Source organism: Phyllobates terribilis, unplaced genomic scaffold, assembly GCF_046119375.1.
Source record: "Phyllobates terribilis strain yellow unplaced genomic scaffold, ASM4611937v1 Scaffold_3__8_contigs__length_932513732, whole genome shotgun sequence".
Lineage (NCBI taxonomy): Eukaryota > Metazoa > Chordata > Amphibia > Anura > Dendrobatidae > Phyllobates > Phyllobates terribilis.
In genome coordinates this window covers 685,693,828-685,713,374 of record NW_027362763.1, presented here as the reverse complement: position 1 = coordinate 685,713,374, position 19,547 = coordinate 685,693,828, and the positions used below count along the sequence as shown (strand labels likewise).

The 19,547-nt window shown below is 45.4% G+C and overlaps 1 protein-coding gene across 2 annotated transcripts in view; it reads left to right on the top strand.

Annotated features, from left to right (window-relative positions):
- The window catches only part of SUSD4 (sushi domain containing 4), a 106,160-nt gene that overhangs the window by 36,585 nt on the left and 50,028 nt on the right, over nt 1-19,547 (top strand). For both annotated transcript variants that reach the window (XM_073671877.1, XM_073671876.1), the window contains one exon: nt 1,720-1,929. In XM_073671877.1, the coding sequence (XP_073527978.1) occupies nt 1,720-1,929 (210 nt within the window). The remainder of the gene's footprint in view (nt 1-1,719; nt 1,930-19,547) is intronic.

Here is a 19,547-nt window from a genome sequence, read left to right as displayed (position 1 = left end):
AGTTCGTCAGACGAACCCCAAACTTTGCATTCAAGTCACAGTACACTCTGAAGACAGTGAAGCATGGTGGTACCAGCATCATGATATGGACATGTTTCTCTTATGTGGTGCCGGACCTATTTACCGCAGACCAGGGATCATGGACCAGTTTACATATATTAAAATACTTGAAGAGGTCATGTTGCCTTACGCTGAAAAGGATATGTCCTTGAAAAGGGTGTTTCAACAAGACAACGACCCTAAACACACCAGTAAACAAGCAAAATCTTGGTTCCAGACCAGCAAAATTGGGGTTATGAAGTGGCCAGCCCAATCCCCGAACCTTAATCCGATAGAACACTTATGGGGTGACATCAAAAATGCCGTTTCTGAGGCAAAGCCAACAAATGCCAAAAATTGTGGGATGTAGACAAAGCATCTTGGGCTGGAATAACAGCTGACAGGTGCCAGAAGTTGGTTAATTCTATGCAACAAAGATGTGAAGCAGTTCTAAAAAATTAGGAATGCTAAATCCTAAAAAAAATGACATATTGTGAGTTTGTAAAGACAAATGCAGATACTTTTAATTTTTTGTTATTTTCTGTAAAGTAGTTAAAAATTATATACATTTCTCTTCATGTTTTGAATTAGACAACAGTGTGCAATGTTCCCAATGCTGGAAATAAAAACTAGTATAAGGCTGAGTTCACACGATGCGTTTTTCATGCATTTCCGCGGCGTTTTTGCAGTTGCGTAAACGCCGCGGAAACGCATGAAAAACGCATGGTAGAAGGGCAGCAATGTTCCCCAATGGAAATCCGCATGTGCTGTGCCCATGATGCGGATTTTTCCGCAGCGTAAACGCTGCGGTCAAAAATCCGCAGCATGTCAATTAATTTTGCGGAAACGCTGCTCTTTTGCCGCCATTGACTTGCATTAGACCGCATGGAATCCGCATCACTGTATATGTTGATGCGCTTTTCATGTGGTCTAATGTGCGGATGGTACCCGGGTGTGGATGAGAGGACTCTCATCCAGACCCAGGTACCATTAAAAAAAAAAGAATAAAATAAAAAATATATTCTCACCTTCTGACGGCCCGCGCTGCGTCCTGCTGGCTTCCCGGGCACTTCGCGGTTGAATGAAGGACCTTCGCTGACGTCAGAGTCATGTGACGGGTCACGTGACGCTGACGTCGGAAGGTCCTAAAGTCTTCACTGCCGGCAGCCGGGACCGATGAAGCAGGACACCGGGGGCCATCAGAGGGTAAAGTATATATTTATTTTTTATTTTTTGACATTCACACACTATATAAATCCATGCCGGCTGCATGGATTTATATAGTGTAAAGTTGACAAGCACTTTCCAAGTGATGCTAAAATCGCTTGGGAAGCGCTTGTCAACCCGCATGCGGAAATGAAAGTGAAGACCGCTTCATTTCCGCATGTCCCTGGCAGGAAACCGCATGTACAATCCGCATGCTTTTTTTCCTGCCAGAGAGATGCAGAAACGCTCAGGAAAAAATCCTGAGCATTTCTGCATCGTGTGCACATAGCCTAAAGATTTTGTGCTTAACTCATGTTTTTGAACACACTGCTATTATTTTAAACAATACTGTATAATCAAGCAGAGAGAATAAAAACATGCAATTAGAAACAAAAAGTAAATTTCTATACAGATTTTTCTATCCTTATCTTAGAACCTACCATAATTTAAATTTTTTTTCATTATTTTGGTTAGGTTTTGATGACATCAGCTCCTGCCCTGTACTGGACGTTCCAGAAAATGGATACAGGACTCAGATTAAGAGCGTCTCTGAAATCGCCATCGTTCGGTTCCACTGTCAGAATGGATACAGACTCAAGGGTCCTCTGAAGAAGACGTGCGTGCTGCTCAATAACGGCTCGCTGTCATGGCGGCCGAGCGACACACCAGTGTGCCTAGAACAAGGTGAGACCAGGAACATTCATTATAGATGAAAGTCATAGGAAACTTTGCGGTAACCTGGTATTCAGCTCACCCATGGACTGAGGATTTCTTCTGCACAGACGTCTTGTAGTATAGCAAGGAACAATGAAGAGAAAAGGAAGGTACATTCAGCACTGGGTCATCATAAAAAAATTCTTCTTTATTGCAAATCCATAAAAGACTCCAGACAGAGTAATCGCATACGCGTTTCAGACAGTTACGTCCTTTGTCATTGCATACATGTATGCAATAACTAAGGACGTAACTGTCTGAAACACGTATGCGATTACTCTAAGTTTTTTATGGATTTGCAATAAAGAAGATTTTTTTATGCGGACCCAGTGCTGAATGTACCTTCCTTTTCTCTTCATTCATTACAGACTCCTACATTTACAGGTATCATTAATGTTACGTGCAATTAGTGATATATTCTGCCTCCCGTTACTGGAATGTGGACACATCCTCATTCCCTTTACCTGCCACAGATTGCAAAGGAGGCCGTACATGTGCGTGACCGTCTTCACTGAATTCTATGAGCACAATCACAGAACTTTTAAAGACAAGAGAGAAAGACATGTACTGCCTCATCAACCTCCAGTTTTTTATATGCACCCACTCAGAGATAGCGCTCTTAGTGAAGCTACTTAGTGTTCCCGCACAGTATGAAGCCCCCACATACAATATGATGTTCCCCAAAGCCCCCCACACAGTGTGAATCCCCTGTAGTATCCCCCCCCTGCATAATATGTGTAATAGCCTGTGATACCAGGGACAGGGGTATGCTTCCTTCACCTCCATCCACTGCCCTCTGTTGTGCTCCACATCTGGTTTTGCAGGTTGCCTGGCGTGGCTTTGTGACGTCATTTCTCTAATGCCTAGGCCCATTAGGATACACCCCTGTGTCTTGAGATTGATACTCTAGACCAGGGTTTCCCAACTCCAGTCCTCAAGGCCCACCAACAGGTCATGTTTTCAGGATTTCCTTAGTATTGCACAGGTGATAATTCCATCACCTGCACAGGCAATAATTCCATCACCTGTGCAATACTAAGGAAATCCTGAAACATGACCTGTTGGTGGGTCTTGAGGACTGGAGTTGGGGAACACTGCTCTAGACTTCTGTTTGATGTTCTCCACCTTATGTGCATACTGTGCTTTACTTGCGTCCATCCCTGCTAGGTTCCACTTCACCCGTCCTGCTGCTCCTGAGATTCCTGAACGTGCCAAGTGCTTCATGCACAGGTGCCTTCCTGCTTACTGTGCCAACGCTCGGGGTCCTTGTGCCCACCCAGACATGAGGCTTAAAGGATCAGTATGATGCCCCAACAGTGCCCACCCCCCAGCACAGTGTTAAGCCTCCAAAGTGCCCCCAACACAGTAGGATGCCCCCACAGTGCCTGCCTCATCGTGTAGTGCCTCCATAGTGCCCTTTAACACAGTGTTATGTCCCCACAGTCTACCTTACGCAGTATGATGCCTCGCGCATCTTGATGCCCACACAGTGCTCCACCACAGTATGGTGCCTCCATAGTGCCGCATACACAGTATGAGTCCCCCACTGTGCCACCCAACATAGTATGATTCCCCACTTTCCCCTCAATCATAATATGATTCCCACAAACAGTTTGAGGCCCCCCCACACAGAATGGTGATTTTACAGTGCCCCTCCCGACCACATACACAGTATGATGCCCCCACCCTCATCCCCAGAAAACTGCATGATTTTTCAGCTATAATCCCAGGAAATTTCGTGCTGTTCCAGATCAAAAAAAGTGTGGTTTATGTAAACTCCACCAAACTGTGAACATTCAAGGTCGGTCGGTTCCCAGTTAGACTTGGGGTGTAGCCAGTCAGTACTTGGGTTGGGTCTTAAATTTCCCTAATCTGCCAGCACCAATGTTTGTAAGTATGTATAAATAGTGACTAACTGAGATGTAAGGTAACCAGAGATGGCTGCACCCCATAGTAAACTTTTGGAAGAGGTTTACCCCCATCCTTCCTTCGGATCTTCATGTAGGTCCCAAGATTAGAAATACCAGAAAAAGTCATGAATTTGTGCAAAGTCTAATTGTCCTGTGTGCGTCACAGCCAACAGGATGGTGGCCAAAACACGGTATTGCGCCTTCGCCTTTCAGAGGCTTCGAATTTGGTGTTTGCACAACTTTATAGAAAAAAATTGCCTAAACCCCGAATTACGTGAGACTTCAGGACTTTACCAGCCGGAGCTCCACGAGGATACATCAGGAGACACCTCAGTCACGGGTGGAACTCAAACCAATGCAAGAAAGTTTGCTTTTACACTGTGTTCCAAATTATTATGCAAATAATATTTTCTCAGATTTTCCCAAATTACCTATATGAATTGCAGTCATTGTAATTTTCCAGTCAAATAACTATTAGAGTACAATTGAAAGGTTTTTGTACAAACTGCCTATGATAACAGTATATTTTTAAAAAAATAAAAGCTCAAACTGCACTCAAAATGCATGTTCCAAATTATTATGCACAGCAGAGTTTTCAACCTTTTCATTTTAATAAAGAACAAAAAAATTGTCATTTTTGAAATTATAAGCATTAGCAGGTTATTACAAACTGAAATCAAACAGTTTTCAACTCAAAACTTTATTCTAGGTGATGTTACATTTCCACATAGGACCGCTTGTTCAAAAGGAGCTTCTGAACTCTCTCGTCCATTGAATTTGTCAGGTTTTGGATGATTTCTGCTTCAATTGTTTTGCATGAGGACAGAATACCCTCCCAGAGCTGTTGCTTAGATGTGAACTGCCTCCCGCCATCATAGACACTCCTTTTGATGATGCTCCAGAGGTTCTCAATGGGGTTGAGGTCAGGGGAGCATGGGGGTCACACCATAAGTTTGTCCCCTTTTATGCCCATAGCAGCCAGAGATGCAGATGTGTTATGTGCAGCATGAGACCGGGCATTATCATGCATGAAAATGATCTTGCTGCGGAATGCACGGTTCTTCTTCTTGAACCATGGCAGGAAGTGCTGTTTGAGAAACTCAACATACATTATGGCGTTCATCTTTACCCCTTCAGGGATCCTAAAAGGGCCGACAATCTCTCTCCCCATGATTCCAGCCCAAAACATTACTCCACCTCCTCCTTGTTAGCGCCGTAGCCGTGTTTGCATGGGGTGTCCATCAACCAGCCATCCTCCACTCCATCCATCTGGACCATCGAGATCATTTCATGCATGATAATGCCCCGTCTCATGCTGCACAACCTGCTAATGCTTATAATTATTAAAATGAAAAGGTTGAAAACTCTGCTGTGCATAATAATTTGGAACATGCATTTTGAGTGCAGTTTGAGCTTTTATTTTTTTAAAAAATATACTGTTATCATAGGCAGTTTGTACAAAAACCTTTCAATTGTGCTCTAATAGTTATTTGACTGGAAAATTACAATGACTGCAATTCATATAGGTAATTTGGGAAAATCTGAGAAAATATTATTTGCATAATAATTTGGAACACAGTGTAGTTCTGTTTAAATTTCGGTTGACCCATATTGGCACATTGGGTCGGCCTCTGCTAAGATCATCACCTGTGTTCTACGGTCCAATAGGGGTACAGCTCTTAGAAAACTTTCCAAACAAAATAAATCTCAACAAACTCCACACAGACTGAACTGTGGCCTCCACTACTTCAGCAGCCGCTAATGGGAGAGTTCTGGCGCATTAATCTTAATTAAGTTTAAATAGATTTTAATTATACACATGTATTATCTCCGCTGTGATCTCGTACCAAATCCAAGTGAAATTTGCATTCTATTATCTTGTGAGGAAAATAATGTTCTCCTCTTGCCAAGGAAGGAAAATTTATTAAGTTTTATTGATCAGAGAAGAAAATTGAACAATAAAGTAGCCCGAGCCTCATGGTGTAAAAATATCTAAAACCACAAGGAGAAATCTTGCTTACCATGGATATATAAAGAGAGAGATAGATAGATAGATAGATAGGTAGCTAGATAAAGAGATAGATAGATAGATAGATAGATAGATAGATAGATAGATAGATAGTGTTTTCTAGCCATTGTATCCCCATAATCCCTTTCCTTCAATTCCCTACTTTCCCTGTACTTTGGAAATGCTGTATATTTGGTCCACATAGTAATAGTGCCCCTCTTTCAGGGCTATGGAGTCGGTAAGCCAAACCTGCGACTCCGACTCCTCAATTTCCCTTACACCGACTCCGACTCCCACATATATTGCTTATAATTAAGTGAAAAATTTATTGTAGTACAGTGTGAACATCAGACATTTAATCATTTTTATGATACAATAATCAAGATATTTAGATAGAATATAATGATGGATAGCTGGAGGGATAGCTGAATGGATGGATAGATAGATAGATAGAGTGATAGATAGATAGAGGGATAGATAGATAGAGGGAGGGATGGAGGGATGGATGGAGGGATAGAGTGTGATTTACAGATGACAGCTACAGACAGCAAATAGTACATTGCACATATCGCACATATAGTTCACACACATTGTACAGAGAGCACATAATAATCACCTACAATATTAGCATTAGTTACCTTCCTGTGACAGAGATGAGCAGTAGTACTTTCACTTTCTCCAGCTCGGGGCCCAGGAATCGGATCCTTTGCAGGGCAGGCACCCCTCCCCCTCCTCTCTCTGGTGAAGACGGCAGAAGACAGGACAGAGGAGGGGAGATTGCCCCCTGCAGTCTGGAGCCAGTGCAGGACGGGAGCACTGCAGCATACAAGTGAGTTTTGATAGGTGCGTGCCCCTTCTTCTAGGGTAGGGGGGGCAGCTGCCCCCCCCTGCCCCTCACTGCCTACGACCATGATTCACACACAGCGTTTTTGCAGATCCGTTTTTTGCAGTAAAATGCAGTGTCTCTGAGCATCCCAGCAAAGTCAATGGGTTTCAAGATATGACATTCAGACACATCGTTTTGTGAGGATCCGTTTTTGGGCTCAAAAACGGATCCTCACAAAGAATGAGCATGTCAGTTTGTTCGGCGTTTTTCTAATCTGCTTTTGCTATTGAAAACATTATCTATGAGCTCAAAAACCTTTCAGGTGATGCGGTTTTTTAAAAAGCTGATGTGCTTTTGCAACTGAAAAACGTATCCTCAAAAAATGCTGTGTGTGAATGTAGCCTTAGATCAGGAATAGAACAGACATTTATAGGACATTTCATAACTTTCCCAAATTCCTATGAAAAAATATTCCCCACAAACTGCATTGAACTACTGTACCCAATTTATTATATATTTTAGGAGTCGGAGTCGGTCCATTTTATACCGACTCCAACTCCACCAAAATGAGCACCGACTCCGACTCCACGACTCCGACTCCACAGCCCTGCCTCTCTGTGCCTCCTTAAAGTAAAAGTGCCACCCTCTATGCCTCTTATGGTATTAGTGCCCCCTCTATGCATCCATATAATAATAGTGCCCCTATATAGTAATAGTAATTGTTCCCTTGCTGTGTCTGCAGATAGTAATATTGCCCATTTTTGTGGCTCTATGTAGGATTAGTGCCTCATTTTGCTTCCATTTAATAGTGCCTCCATATATGATAACTGCCCTCTCTATGACTCCATGTATTGACAACACCCCCCTTTTGCCCCCATGTAGTAATAATGTGTCCCCAAATAATAGTAGTTCTGTGGCGCTGTATAGTAATAATACCACCCATTGTGCCTTTGTATGGTAACTGTACCCCCATTGTGCTTCTATATAGTAATAGCACCCCTTTCTGCCTCCATATAATAATAATACTCCCTCTGTGTCTCCATATAATAATAGTGCCCTCTCTTTGCCTACATATAGTAATGATGCCCCATTGGTTTCTCCATATAGTAATAGTGCCCCTTCTGTTCCTCCATATAGCAATAGTGCCCCTTCTGTTCCTCCATATAGTAATAGTGCCCCTCCTGTGCCTCCATATAGTAATAGTGCCCCTTTTGTTGCTCCATATAGTAGTAGTGCCCCTTTTGTTCCTCCATATAGTAATAGTGCCCCTTTTGTTCCTCCATATAGTAATAGTGCCCCTTTTGTTGCTCCATATAGTAATAGTGCCCCTTTTGTTCCCCCATATAGTAATAATGCCCCTTTGTTGCTCCATATAGTAATAGTGCCCCTTTTGTTGCTCCATATAGTAATAGTGCCCCTTCGGTTCCTTCATGTTCCTCCATATAGTAATAGTGCCCCTTCTGTTCCTCCATATAGTAATAGTGCCCCTTCTGTTCTTCCTTATAGTAATAGTGCCGCTTCTGTTCTTCCTTATAGTAATAGTGCCTCTTCTGTTCCTCCATATAGTAATAGTGCTCCTTCTGTGCCTCCATATAGTAAGAGTGCCCCCTCTATGCCTCCATATAGTAATAGTGCCCCCTCTATGCCTCCATATAGTAATAGTGCCCCCTCTATGCCTCCATATAGTAATAGTGCCCCCTCTATGCCCCCATATAGTAATAGTGCCCCTTCTGTTCCTCCATATAATAATAGTGCCCTCTCTTTGCCTCCATATAGTAATGAAGCCCCATTGGTTCCTCCATATAGAAATAGTGCCCCTTATATGCCTTCATATAGTAATGGTGCCCCCATTGTGCCTCTAAATAGTAAGAGTGCCTCCTCTGTGCCTCCATATAGTAAGAGTACCCCCTCTGTGCCTCCATTTAGTTATAGTGCCCCCTCTATGCCTACATATAGTAATTATGCCCCCCATGGTGCCTCTAAATAGTAACTGTGCCCACTGTGACCCAATATACTAATAATGCCCACTCTGTGCCTCCACATAGTAATAGTGCCCCTTCCGTTCCTTCATATAGTAATAGTGCCCCTTCTGTTCCTTCATATAGTAATAGTGCCACTTCTGTTCCTTCATATAGTAATAGTGCCCCTTCTGTTCCTTCATATAGTAATAGTGCCACTTCTGTTCCTTCATATAGTAATAGTGCCCCTTCTGTTCCTCCTTATAGTAATAGTGCCCCTTCTGTTCCTTCATATAGTAATAGTGCCCCTTCGGTTCCTTCATATAGTAATAGTGCCACTTCCGTTCCTTCATATAGTAATAGTGCCACTTCTGTTCCTTCATATAGTAATAGTGCCCCTTCTGTTCCTCTATATAGTAATAGTGCCCCTTCGGTTCCTTCATATAGTAATAGTGCCCCTTCGGTTCCTTCATATAGTAATAGTGCCCCTTCTGTTCCTTCATATAGTAATAGTGCCCCTTCTGTTCCTTCATATAGTAATAGTGCCCCTTCTGTTCCTCCATATAGTAATAGTGCCCCCTCTATGCCCCCATATAGTAATAGTGCCCCCTCTATGCCCCCATATAGTAATAGTGCCCCTTCTGTTCCTTCATATAGTAATAGTGCCCCTTCTGTTCCTCCTTATAGTAATAGTGCCTCTTCTGTTCCTTCATATAGTAATAGTGTCCCTTCGGTTCCTTCATATAGTAATAGTGCCCCTTCCGTTCCTTCATATAGTAATAGTGCCCCTTCTGTTCCTCCATATAGTAATAGTGCCCCTTCGGTTCCTTCATATAGTAATAGTGCCCCTTCTGTTCCTTCATATACTAATAGTGCCACTTCTGTTCCTCCATGTAGTAATAGTGCCCCTTCTGTTCCTTCATATAATAATAGTGCCACTTCTGTTCCTTCATATAGTAATAGTGCCCCTTCTGTTCCTTCATATAATAATAGTGCCACTTCTGTTCCTTCATATAGTAATAGTGCCCCTTCTGTTCCTCTATATAGTAGTAGTGCCCCTTCTGTTCCTTCATATAATAATAGTGCCACTTCTGTTCCTTCATATAGTAATAGTGCCCCTTCTGTTCCTCTATATAGTAATAGTGCCCCTTCTGTTCCTTCATATAATAATAGTGCCACTTCTGTTCCTTCATATAGTAATAGTGCCCCTTCTGTTCCTCTATATAGTAATAGTGCCCCTTCTGTTCCTTCATATAGTAATAGTGCCCCTTCTGTTCCTTCATATAGTAATAGTGCCCCTTCTGTTCCTCCATATAGTAATAGTGCCCCTTCTGTTCCTCCATATAGTAATAGTGCCCCCTCTATGCCCCCATATAGTAATATTGCCCCTTCTGTTCCTCCTTGTAGTAATATTGCCCCTTAAGTTCCTCCATATTGTAAGAGTGCCCCCTCTATGCCTCCATATAGTAATAGTGCCCCCTCTATGCCTCCATATAGTAATAGTGCCCCCTCTATGCCCCCATATAGTAATAGTGCCCCCTCTATGCCCCCATATAGTAATAGTGCCCCTTCTGTTCCTTCATATAGTAATAGTGCCTCTTCTGTTCCTTCATATAGTAATACTGCCTCTTCTGTTCCTTCATATAGTAATAGTGCCCCTTCGGTTCCTTCATATAGTAATAGTGCCCCTTCGGTTCCTTCATATAGTAATAGTGCCCCTTCTGTTCCTCCATATAGTAATAGTGCCCCTTCGGTTCCTTCATATAGTAATAGTGCCCCCTCTATGCCTCCATATAGTAATACTGCCCCCTCTATGCCTCCATATAGTAATACCGCCCCCTCTATGCCCCCATATAGTAATAGTGCCCCCTCTATGCCCCCATATAGTAATAGTGCCCCTTCTGTTCCTTCTTATAGTAATAGTGCCTCTTCTGTTCCTTCATATAGTAATAGTGCCCCTTCAGTTCCTTCATATAGTAATAGTGCCCCTTCCGTTCCTTCATATAGTAATAGTGCCCCTTCCGTTCCTGCATATAGTAATAGTGCCCCTTCTGTTCCTCCATATAGTAATAGTGCCCCTTCTGTTCCTCCATATAGTAATAGTGCCCCTTCTGTTCCTCCATATAGTAATAGTGCCCCTTCTGTTCCTCCATATAGTAATAGTGCCCCTTCTGTTCCTTCATATAGTAATAGTGCCCCTTCCGTTCCTTCATATAGTAATAGTGCCCCTTCTTTTCCTCCATATAGTAATAGTGCCCCTTCAGTTCCTTCATATAGTAATAGTGCCCCTTCGGTTCCTCCATATAGTTATAGTGCCCCTTCTGTTCCTTCATATAGTAATAGTGCCCCTTCTGTTCCTCCTTATAGTAATAGTGCCCCTTCTGTTCCTCCATATAGTAATAGTGCCCCTTCTGTGCCTCCATATTGTAAGAGTGCCCCCTCTATGCCTCCATATAGTAATAGTGCCCCCTCTATGCCCCCATATAGTAATAGTGCCCCCTCTATGCCCCCATATAGTAATAGTGCCCCCTCTATGCCCCCATATAGTAATAGTGCCCCTTCTGTGCCTCCATATTGTAAGAGTGCCCCCTCTATGCCTCCATATAGTAATACTGCCCCCTCTATGCCCCCATATAGTAATAGTGCCCCCTCTATGCCCCCATATAGTAATAGTGCCCCTTCTGTTCCTCCATATAATAATAATGCCCACTCTTTGCCTTCATATAGTAATGGTGCCCCCATTGTGCCTCCAAATAGTAAGAGTGCCTCCTCTGTGCCTCCATATAGTAAGAGTACCACCTCTGTGTCTCCATTTAGTTATAGTGCCCCCTCTATGCCTACATATAGTAATTATGCCCCCCAATGGTGCCTCTATATAGTAATTGTGCCCACTGTGACCCAATATACTAATAATGCCCCCTTTGTGCCTCCACATAGTAATAGTGCCCCCTCTATGCCTCCGTATAGTGGAAGTGCCCCCTCTGTGCCTACATATAGTATTTGTGCCCTCATTTTGCCTCCTTAGAGTAATTATGCCCCCATTGTGTCTCTATATAGTAATTGTGCCCACTGTGACCCAGTATGCTAATAATGCCCCCTCTGTGCCTCCACATAGTAATAGTGCCCCCTGTCTTGACAGCCCTGCTTTCTAGTCGAGGGCCCACATTAGGAAACTGGTCAACACAGTGTAAATTACATGACCTGGCTGGCTAACAAGCAAGTAGAGTTTATTTGTGGAAATAAATGGCAATCGGTGGAGGCAACGCGAGCTTATAACTTCCGGACCCTCTTAGCTCTCGGGTCCCATGATCATCGTTCTGTAGCGTCTCAGCCTATACAGGGCTCTTACACTGATTTTCCTATTACTGCTCCCTGCTGTCACATCACCAGGCTCATATCTATGTAAAGGCGAGATTATAGAAGAGGGGCTTATAAATAATCACTCACAAAGGGGAACCAATCCAATTAAATTCTAGTTCGGCGCATTGCCTGCGTGACCGAGCCGAGGATCGCATCTGAGAACGGGGTGAACCTTCTGCAGATTATATTATCATGTTATCCACGCGCTGCAGCAGCAAATGGTCCCTCAGTCACCACCAAGGAAAAGCCTATAAATATCAGAAAAATCACAGAAATCTGTAAAGAGCTTGTGTGCAAGAATATAAAGATAATGTGTACAATAGATAGATAGATGACACTGCATCTGGCCACTGCATGACTTGTATCCTGCATTTTTCACCAGTTTTCCTATCTGTAAGCTCCATCTCTAATTTTCAGTTATCTCTGAGATTTTGGGTAGAGATTGGCTGCTATAATGTCTCCCACACACAGCACACACGGGTATGAGGGGTTCCTGCTTTCCTATCTCTATCTAACACATGTTTAGAAGTTGCAGCAGCGTGGAGGACATTAAACAACAGTACTGAGCAGTGTAACTGTGAATACAGCACTGTGGAGAGCTAAAATACTTACCGAGGCATAAAGGACAAAACACAGAAGTACTGAGCAGAGTAAGTGTGAACCAATAACTGTGGGTGAGATAAACACTTACTAGAAAGCAGCGGTAGGATCTGATTCTCTGCTTCTCTCACTCATAGAGGAAATTATACAGCATTACTGAGCAGTGCAGATGTGAATTCAGCTCTGAGGTAAGAATAAACACTCACTAGAAAGCAGCAGCTGGAGCTGACTCTGTTTCTCTCACTTATGGAAGACATTATACCGTAGTAGTGAGCAGTGCAAATGTGAATTTGGCTCTGAGATGAGAATAAACACTTACTAGAAAGCAGCAGGAGCTGACTGTGCTTCTCTCACTCATAGAAGACATTATACAGTAGTAGTGAGCAGTGCAGATGTGAATTCAGCTCTGGGGTAATAATAAACACTTACTAGAAAGCAGCAGCAGAATTTGAGTCTTAGCTTCTCTCACTCACAGAAGACATTATACAGTACTACTGAGCAGTGCAGATGTGAATTCAGCTCTGGGATAACAATAAACACTAGAAAGCAGAAACAGGATCTGACTCTGCTTCTCTCACTCATGAAAAACATACAGCAGTACTAAGCAGTGCAGATGTGAATTCAGCTCTGGGATAAGAATAAACCCTAGAAAGCAGCAGGATCTAATTCTCTGCTTCTCTCACTTATGGAAGACATTATACAACAGTACTGAGCAGTGCAGATGTGAATTCAGCTTTGGGATGAGAATAAACATTTATTGGAAAGCAGCGGCAGGATCCGGCTCTCGGCTTCTCTCACTCATGGAGGAGATTATACATCGTTACTGAGCAGTGCAGATATGAACTCAGCTCTGGGATAAGAAAGCAACAACAGGATCTGACTCTCTGCTTCTCTCACTCACTGAAGACATTATACAGCAGTACTGAGCAGTGCAGATGCGAATTCAGCTCTGAGATGAGAATAAACACTTACTAGAAAGCAGCAGCAGGATCTGATTCTCTATTTCTCTCACTCTTATCCTCCTTCTCTTTTCCATAGACTTCAAAAGGTAACTATAAACAAAGTAGTCCGTTGTGCTTGGCACCAGCAAAAAAAATGGCCAAAAGAAGCATTCACTGCCCCAAACACAGACTGAAGCCATAGGGCGCGTGCACGACCAATCACTCCATTGTCATCCAAAGATCCTCGTTCTGCTGCTATGGACAGGTGATAATTAATATAGAAGGAGGTCAATTCTGCGATATGCGTTTTTTTTTATCTCTTCCTTCAAAACGCTTTATGAATCCTTCTGCCGTGCCGCAGAGTCTCGACTAGGAGATTAGCCATTGTATCCAGACATTGAGGCCGCGGGGACCGCGGATACATCCGGCTCTGAGCACAATGAGATTCACGCTGTTGTGTCTCGGAATTAGCGAAAGTCGTTTTCATCCGTCCCGTCATCCGATAGAGGGATTATCATCATCGGAACGGTATTATTACACTGTAATTAGCATGTAAAGTATCCGCCGACTCTAATCACTTTCAGCTAATCTGAGAATTCAATACGGCGCACAAGCTTTAATTCTTCTCGTGACACTGGAACAATGCGGGGAATCAACAGGTTAAATTAACTCATGGGGGGGCGGCCAATTTTCTTTGCTGTTAACCCATTCCTACACCTTAATACCCACTGATGCGATACCGAGAAAATGGTTAAATGTCAGCAATAAGAGGGTTAATCCCAAATTGACAAATTATAATTTATTCATAGGGGAGGTGATAACTTGTTAATCACTGACAGTCCGGCCTCCCATTCAAATCAACAGGGGGTGTATGTGCAGTACCCGGCCGCGGCCACTATTCCGTCGCCGGAGCTGTGCTGTGCATCTCCATAACTGAGCAGTTCTGGCCGCCGCCGACTCCGGGAACAGCTGATTGGCGGGATTGCCGAATGTCGTACCCCCAACAATCAGACATTGATGACCTATCCTAAGGATACACCACCAATGTTAAAGTCCCGGATGATCCCTTTAATTTAAAGGAATTTTCCACTTTAAGGAAAGTGGACCCAAAATGCTCTTATATACAGTGGGGGAAATAAGTATTTGATACTCTGCAGATTTTGCAAGTTTTCCCACCTACAAACAATGGAGAGGTCTGTAATTTTTATCAACTGGGAGAGACAGAATCTAAAAAGGTAAGTCAGAAAATCACATTGTATAATTTTTACATAATTAATTTGCTTTTTATTGCATGAAATAAGTATTTGATCACCGACCAACCAGCAAGAATTCTGGCTGTCACAAACCTGCTAGTTTTTCTTTAAGAAGCCCTCCTACTCATTACCTGTATTAATTGCACCTGTTTGAACTCGTTACCTGTATGAAATACACCTGTCCACACACTCAATCAATCATACTCCAACTTCTCCACCATGGCCAAGACCAAAGAGCTGTCTAAGAACACCAGGGGCAAAATTGTAGACCTGCACAAGCTGGGATGGGCTACAGGACAATAGGCAAGCAGCTTGGTGAGAAGGCAACAACTGTTGGCACTATTATTAGTAAATGGAAGAAACATAAGATGACTGTCAATCTTCCTCTGTCTGGGGCTCCATGCAAGATCTCGCCTCGTGGGGTAAGGATGATTCTGAGACAGGTCATGAATCAGCCCCGAAATACATGGGAGGACCTGGTGAATGACATGAAGAGAGCTGGTACCACAGTCTCAAACATTATCATTAGTAACGCTATATGCCGTCATGGATTAAAATCCTGCAGGGCACGCAAGGTCCCCCTGCTCACGCCAGCACGTGTCCAGGCCCGTTTAAGTTCACCAATGACCATCTGGATGATCCAGAGGAGGCATGGGAGAAGGTCATGTGGTCAGATGAGACCAAAATAGAATTTTTTCTCTCGCCGTGTTTGTAGGAAGAAGAAGGATGAGTACAGCCCCAAGAACACCGTCCCAACCATGAAGCATGGTGGTGGAAACATCATACTTTGGGGATGCTTTTCTGCAAACGGGACTGGACAGCTGCACTGTATTGAAGGGAGGTTGGATGGGGTCATGTATAGCGAGATTTCCCTCCTTCCCTCAATAAGAGCATTGAAGAAGGGTCGTAGCTGGGTCTTCCAGCATGACAATGATCCGAAACACACAGCTAGGGCAACTAAGGAGTGGCTCCATAAGAAGCATCTCAAGGTTCTGGAGTGGCCCAGCCAGTGTCCAGACCTGAACCCAATAGAAAATTTTTGGAGGAGCTTAAACTCAATGTTGCTCAGCGACAGCCCCGAAACCTGAAAGATCTGGAGAAGATCTGTATGGAGGAGGGGGCCAAAATCCCTGCTGCACTGTGTGCAAACCTGGTCAAGAACTACAGGAAACGTCTGACCTCTGTAATTGTAACAAAGGTTTCTGGACCAAATATTAAGTTCTGTTTTTCTATTGTATCAAATACTTATTTCCTGCAACAAAATACAAATTAATTATGTAAAAATCATACAATGGGATTTTCTGGATTTTATTTTTAGATTCTGTCTCTCACAGTTGAAGTGTACCTACGATAAAAATTACAGACCTCTCCATTCTTTGTAGGTGAGAAAACCTGCAAAATCGGCAGAGAATCAAATTGTTATTTTAGGTAAAGTGGGGAAAATAAGTGTGACACCCCAGGGGTCTGGTTGCCACAGTGATAGAGATGTTATGTCTGAGAGCAGGTGGGAGGTCCTTTGGTCAGGGATCCTGTGCATGCCACACCTCCTGCCCAGTCTTGGGAGGGGAAGAACTTCCCCTATATAAACCCGGGGCTGAAGCAGGGTTAGCAGTCAAGGAGAGTAGAGACAAGAAACAGCAGAAGCAATACTACTACGAGTCAGGGGCTGGCAGCTGCAGAGCTCGCCCTGACTGAGAAGATTTCTTACCGGACCCGGCGTCCGAGGCTGTGGGGACTAACTCTTACCCAGCAGCAGAAGCCGACCGGCAGGGGATTTCAGGTCCTCAGGCCCAGAAACCCGAAGGCACGGTCACACGCGTGGGACCAGCACCGCCATCGTGGAGCGGAAGCCATTAGAAGGCCCCGAGTCACGGGCCATACGGGTGAGCACCACACGGTACACTCAGGGACGTGGGCTACTTATATCCGCTTCTAGCAAGGTAGCCAGAAGAGTACAGTCAGTTTGGGAGGTCTACAACTCCGCCTGGCCAGGGGAGATCCCATCTGCTCAAGGACTGACCAGGCCCCGTTCACTAGCAAGTACTCCGGGAGGGTCTATCGTTGTTACCAGTAAAGACCCTGAATTACACCGCACCGTCTCTGAGTGGTTCCTGCTACCCCCATCATCCACATCTGCTGCCCTGAGGCCATACCCCTCCCGTTGGGGGTTATACCATCTACGCTACACCATCCATCCACCGGCCTCAGCGGACTGTCCTGCAGCGACAGCTCCATAGCTGCATTCAACGGGTGGCGTAGTCGTCCTGCATCTACCGCTGTTACATCGCCGCTCAGTTTGACTCCCTGGGCACGGACCGGGTCACCGCCACGAGACTACAACCCTCAAGAGATCCGGCTCCGGGTAAGCTCCCGCGTGCGCAACGCAGCGCGACACAGGCCCAGGGGCGCGTCAACTTTGGCGTAGTCGGCAGGATTTCGTGCCCGCAACCACCGGGTACTGCGTGCCTGAAAAAGAGACTTTTCAAACTTACCTGTGGTGAAGATTCCCGCCATCCGGCGCCATATTCAGCCTTCTTCCCGCCATCGGTGAAGTTTCCCGCCATCCGGCGCCATCTTCTGCCTTCTTCCCGCCATCCGTGGAGTTTTCCCGCCATTGGACGCCATCTTGAGAACGCCGCACGGGAAGAAGAGGGGCGTGGACTCCGAAAGCGCGCGAGAACTGAAGCCCCGCCTCACGTCCGGACGTTGCGTAAGGTCCTGGAAGGAGCCCAGCAGACGCCGACGTCACAGGAGCGCGACGGAAGGTCCTCAACCCTGACGATCCACTGCGGAGCCGCGGCCTACGGAAGAGGATCATCGCAAGGTAGGCCACGGTCCACTAGGGGGGAGGAAGATGTCGGATACGGAGGAGAGCTTCACTGCCTCAACCCCCGCCAGCGCTACCGCTGCTGCAGTTATGCCCTTCACCATGCCCTATATCCCGGGAGCAGCTTGGCTACCCCAGTACTCAGGGGAGTCACATACCCTGCATGACTTTAGAGAAAAGCTGGATAGCCTCTTCCAGGTGTACCCCCTCACAGAAGAGCAAAAAGTGAGCATCCTGGTGGCCCAACTAACTGGGGCAGCCAAAAGGGAAGTAAAATCCTGGCCACCTGGGAGGAAGACTGTCGCAGGGATACTAACCCGGCTGAAGGACACCTTTGATACCCGCACCTCAGCCGAGATTAAGCTTAGATTCTACGGGTGCAAGCAGCGAGCGCATGAGAGTATAAGGGACTATGCACTAAACCTACAAGAGGCCCTGAGGGCCATTAAGCAGACCGACCCTGATGGAGTGGGAAACGAGGACAGGCTGTTGACCGAACAGTTTATAGAGGGACTGTATTGTAATACCCACCGAACCCAGTTGCGGGCAATGGCCTTACAGGATCCCCATCTGGGCTTTGCACAGTTCAAGGACAGAGCCATCCGGGTGCTCCGAGAACCGGCACCGGGTGGCGTTGTGACCCACAAGCGCCCTGCTATCACTTACCACCAGGAGGCGGCGCCCTTGTCGGCAGGGCCTGTGGGAGCTGATGCGCAGGCTTTGGACAATGACCCGGCTCCAGACCTACACCATCAGGTCCAAGAGCTAGCTAAGAGCGTTGCTGCGCTAACCCGAACTGTGCAGTCTTTACAGGCTTCCACCCCAGGGAAGATCCAGCTGGCATCCGGACCGGAGGACATCCCGTGGCATCGACCAAGGAGGACCCCACCGGCCAGAGGGAGACCCAGTGACCGATACAGCGAGGACGGACGACCCATCTGCCGCCGCTGCAATCAACCTGGACATATGGCAAGGTACTGTTCTTTAAACGGGCACAACCTGGGGTAGAGGGCCAACCCCCAGGAAAAAGATCACCAGGCCCATCGAACTGGCGCGACAGATATGTGGGAGGACGTCCAGTCTTGCCTGTGGTACTGGATGGCATTCCCATGAGTGCCCTACTGGACACCGGGTCACAGGTCACCACCATCCCGTACGTGCTCTTTAAGCAGTACTGGAATGACTCGGATATTACCCGCTACCCTGACGACGACTTGAGTATCATCGCCAGCAATGGCCAGCCCGTGCCACAGATCGGATTTAAAGAGGTGACCATCAAAATCGGTAGAGTCGAACTGGCAGCACAGGGACTGATCATTGTAGATATTGACAAACATGAGAGTCACCCAAAAATAACTCTAGGAACTAATGTAATTGAAAATTGTCTTGCAGAGGTGATTTTCCTTTTACAGCAGGTTGCCAAGAACGCCAGCTCCGGCGAGCAGCGGGTGCTCCAGAAAGAGATCCGGGCACTGATGCGACGGCAACAGGTGGAACTCTCCGGCGGTGAGATTGGTAGCGTAAGAATGTGTGACCCTTTTCCTATTGCCATGCCCCCAAAAAGTGAAATGATGATTTGGTGCCGGGCAGCTATTGGTCTGAGAGGTAGGGATTACCAGGCAATGGTAGAACCAGTTTACTCAGACAGTAGGCCCACCATTTTGACAGCACGGGGGGTGGTTGATGTACGCCATGGGAGGGTGCCCGTTCGCATAATAAATATCGGGGAGAGGAAGTGTACCTGCCCCGGTATGCCACGCTAGCCAAATTATATACCATTAACCAAAATTCTATACAATCTGTGGAACCCTTGCCTCCATCTCACCCGGAGGAAGGTAACGGCTCTAAGAAAAACATGGAGGACTGGTGTCAGCAACTACATCTGGGTACTGACTCCACTCCCTC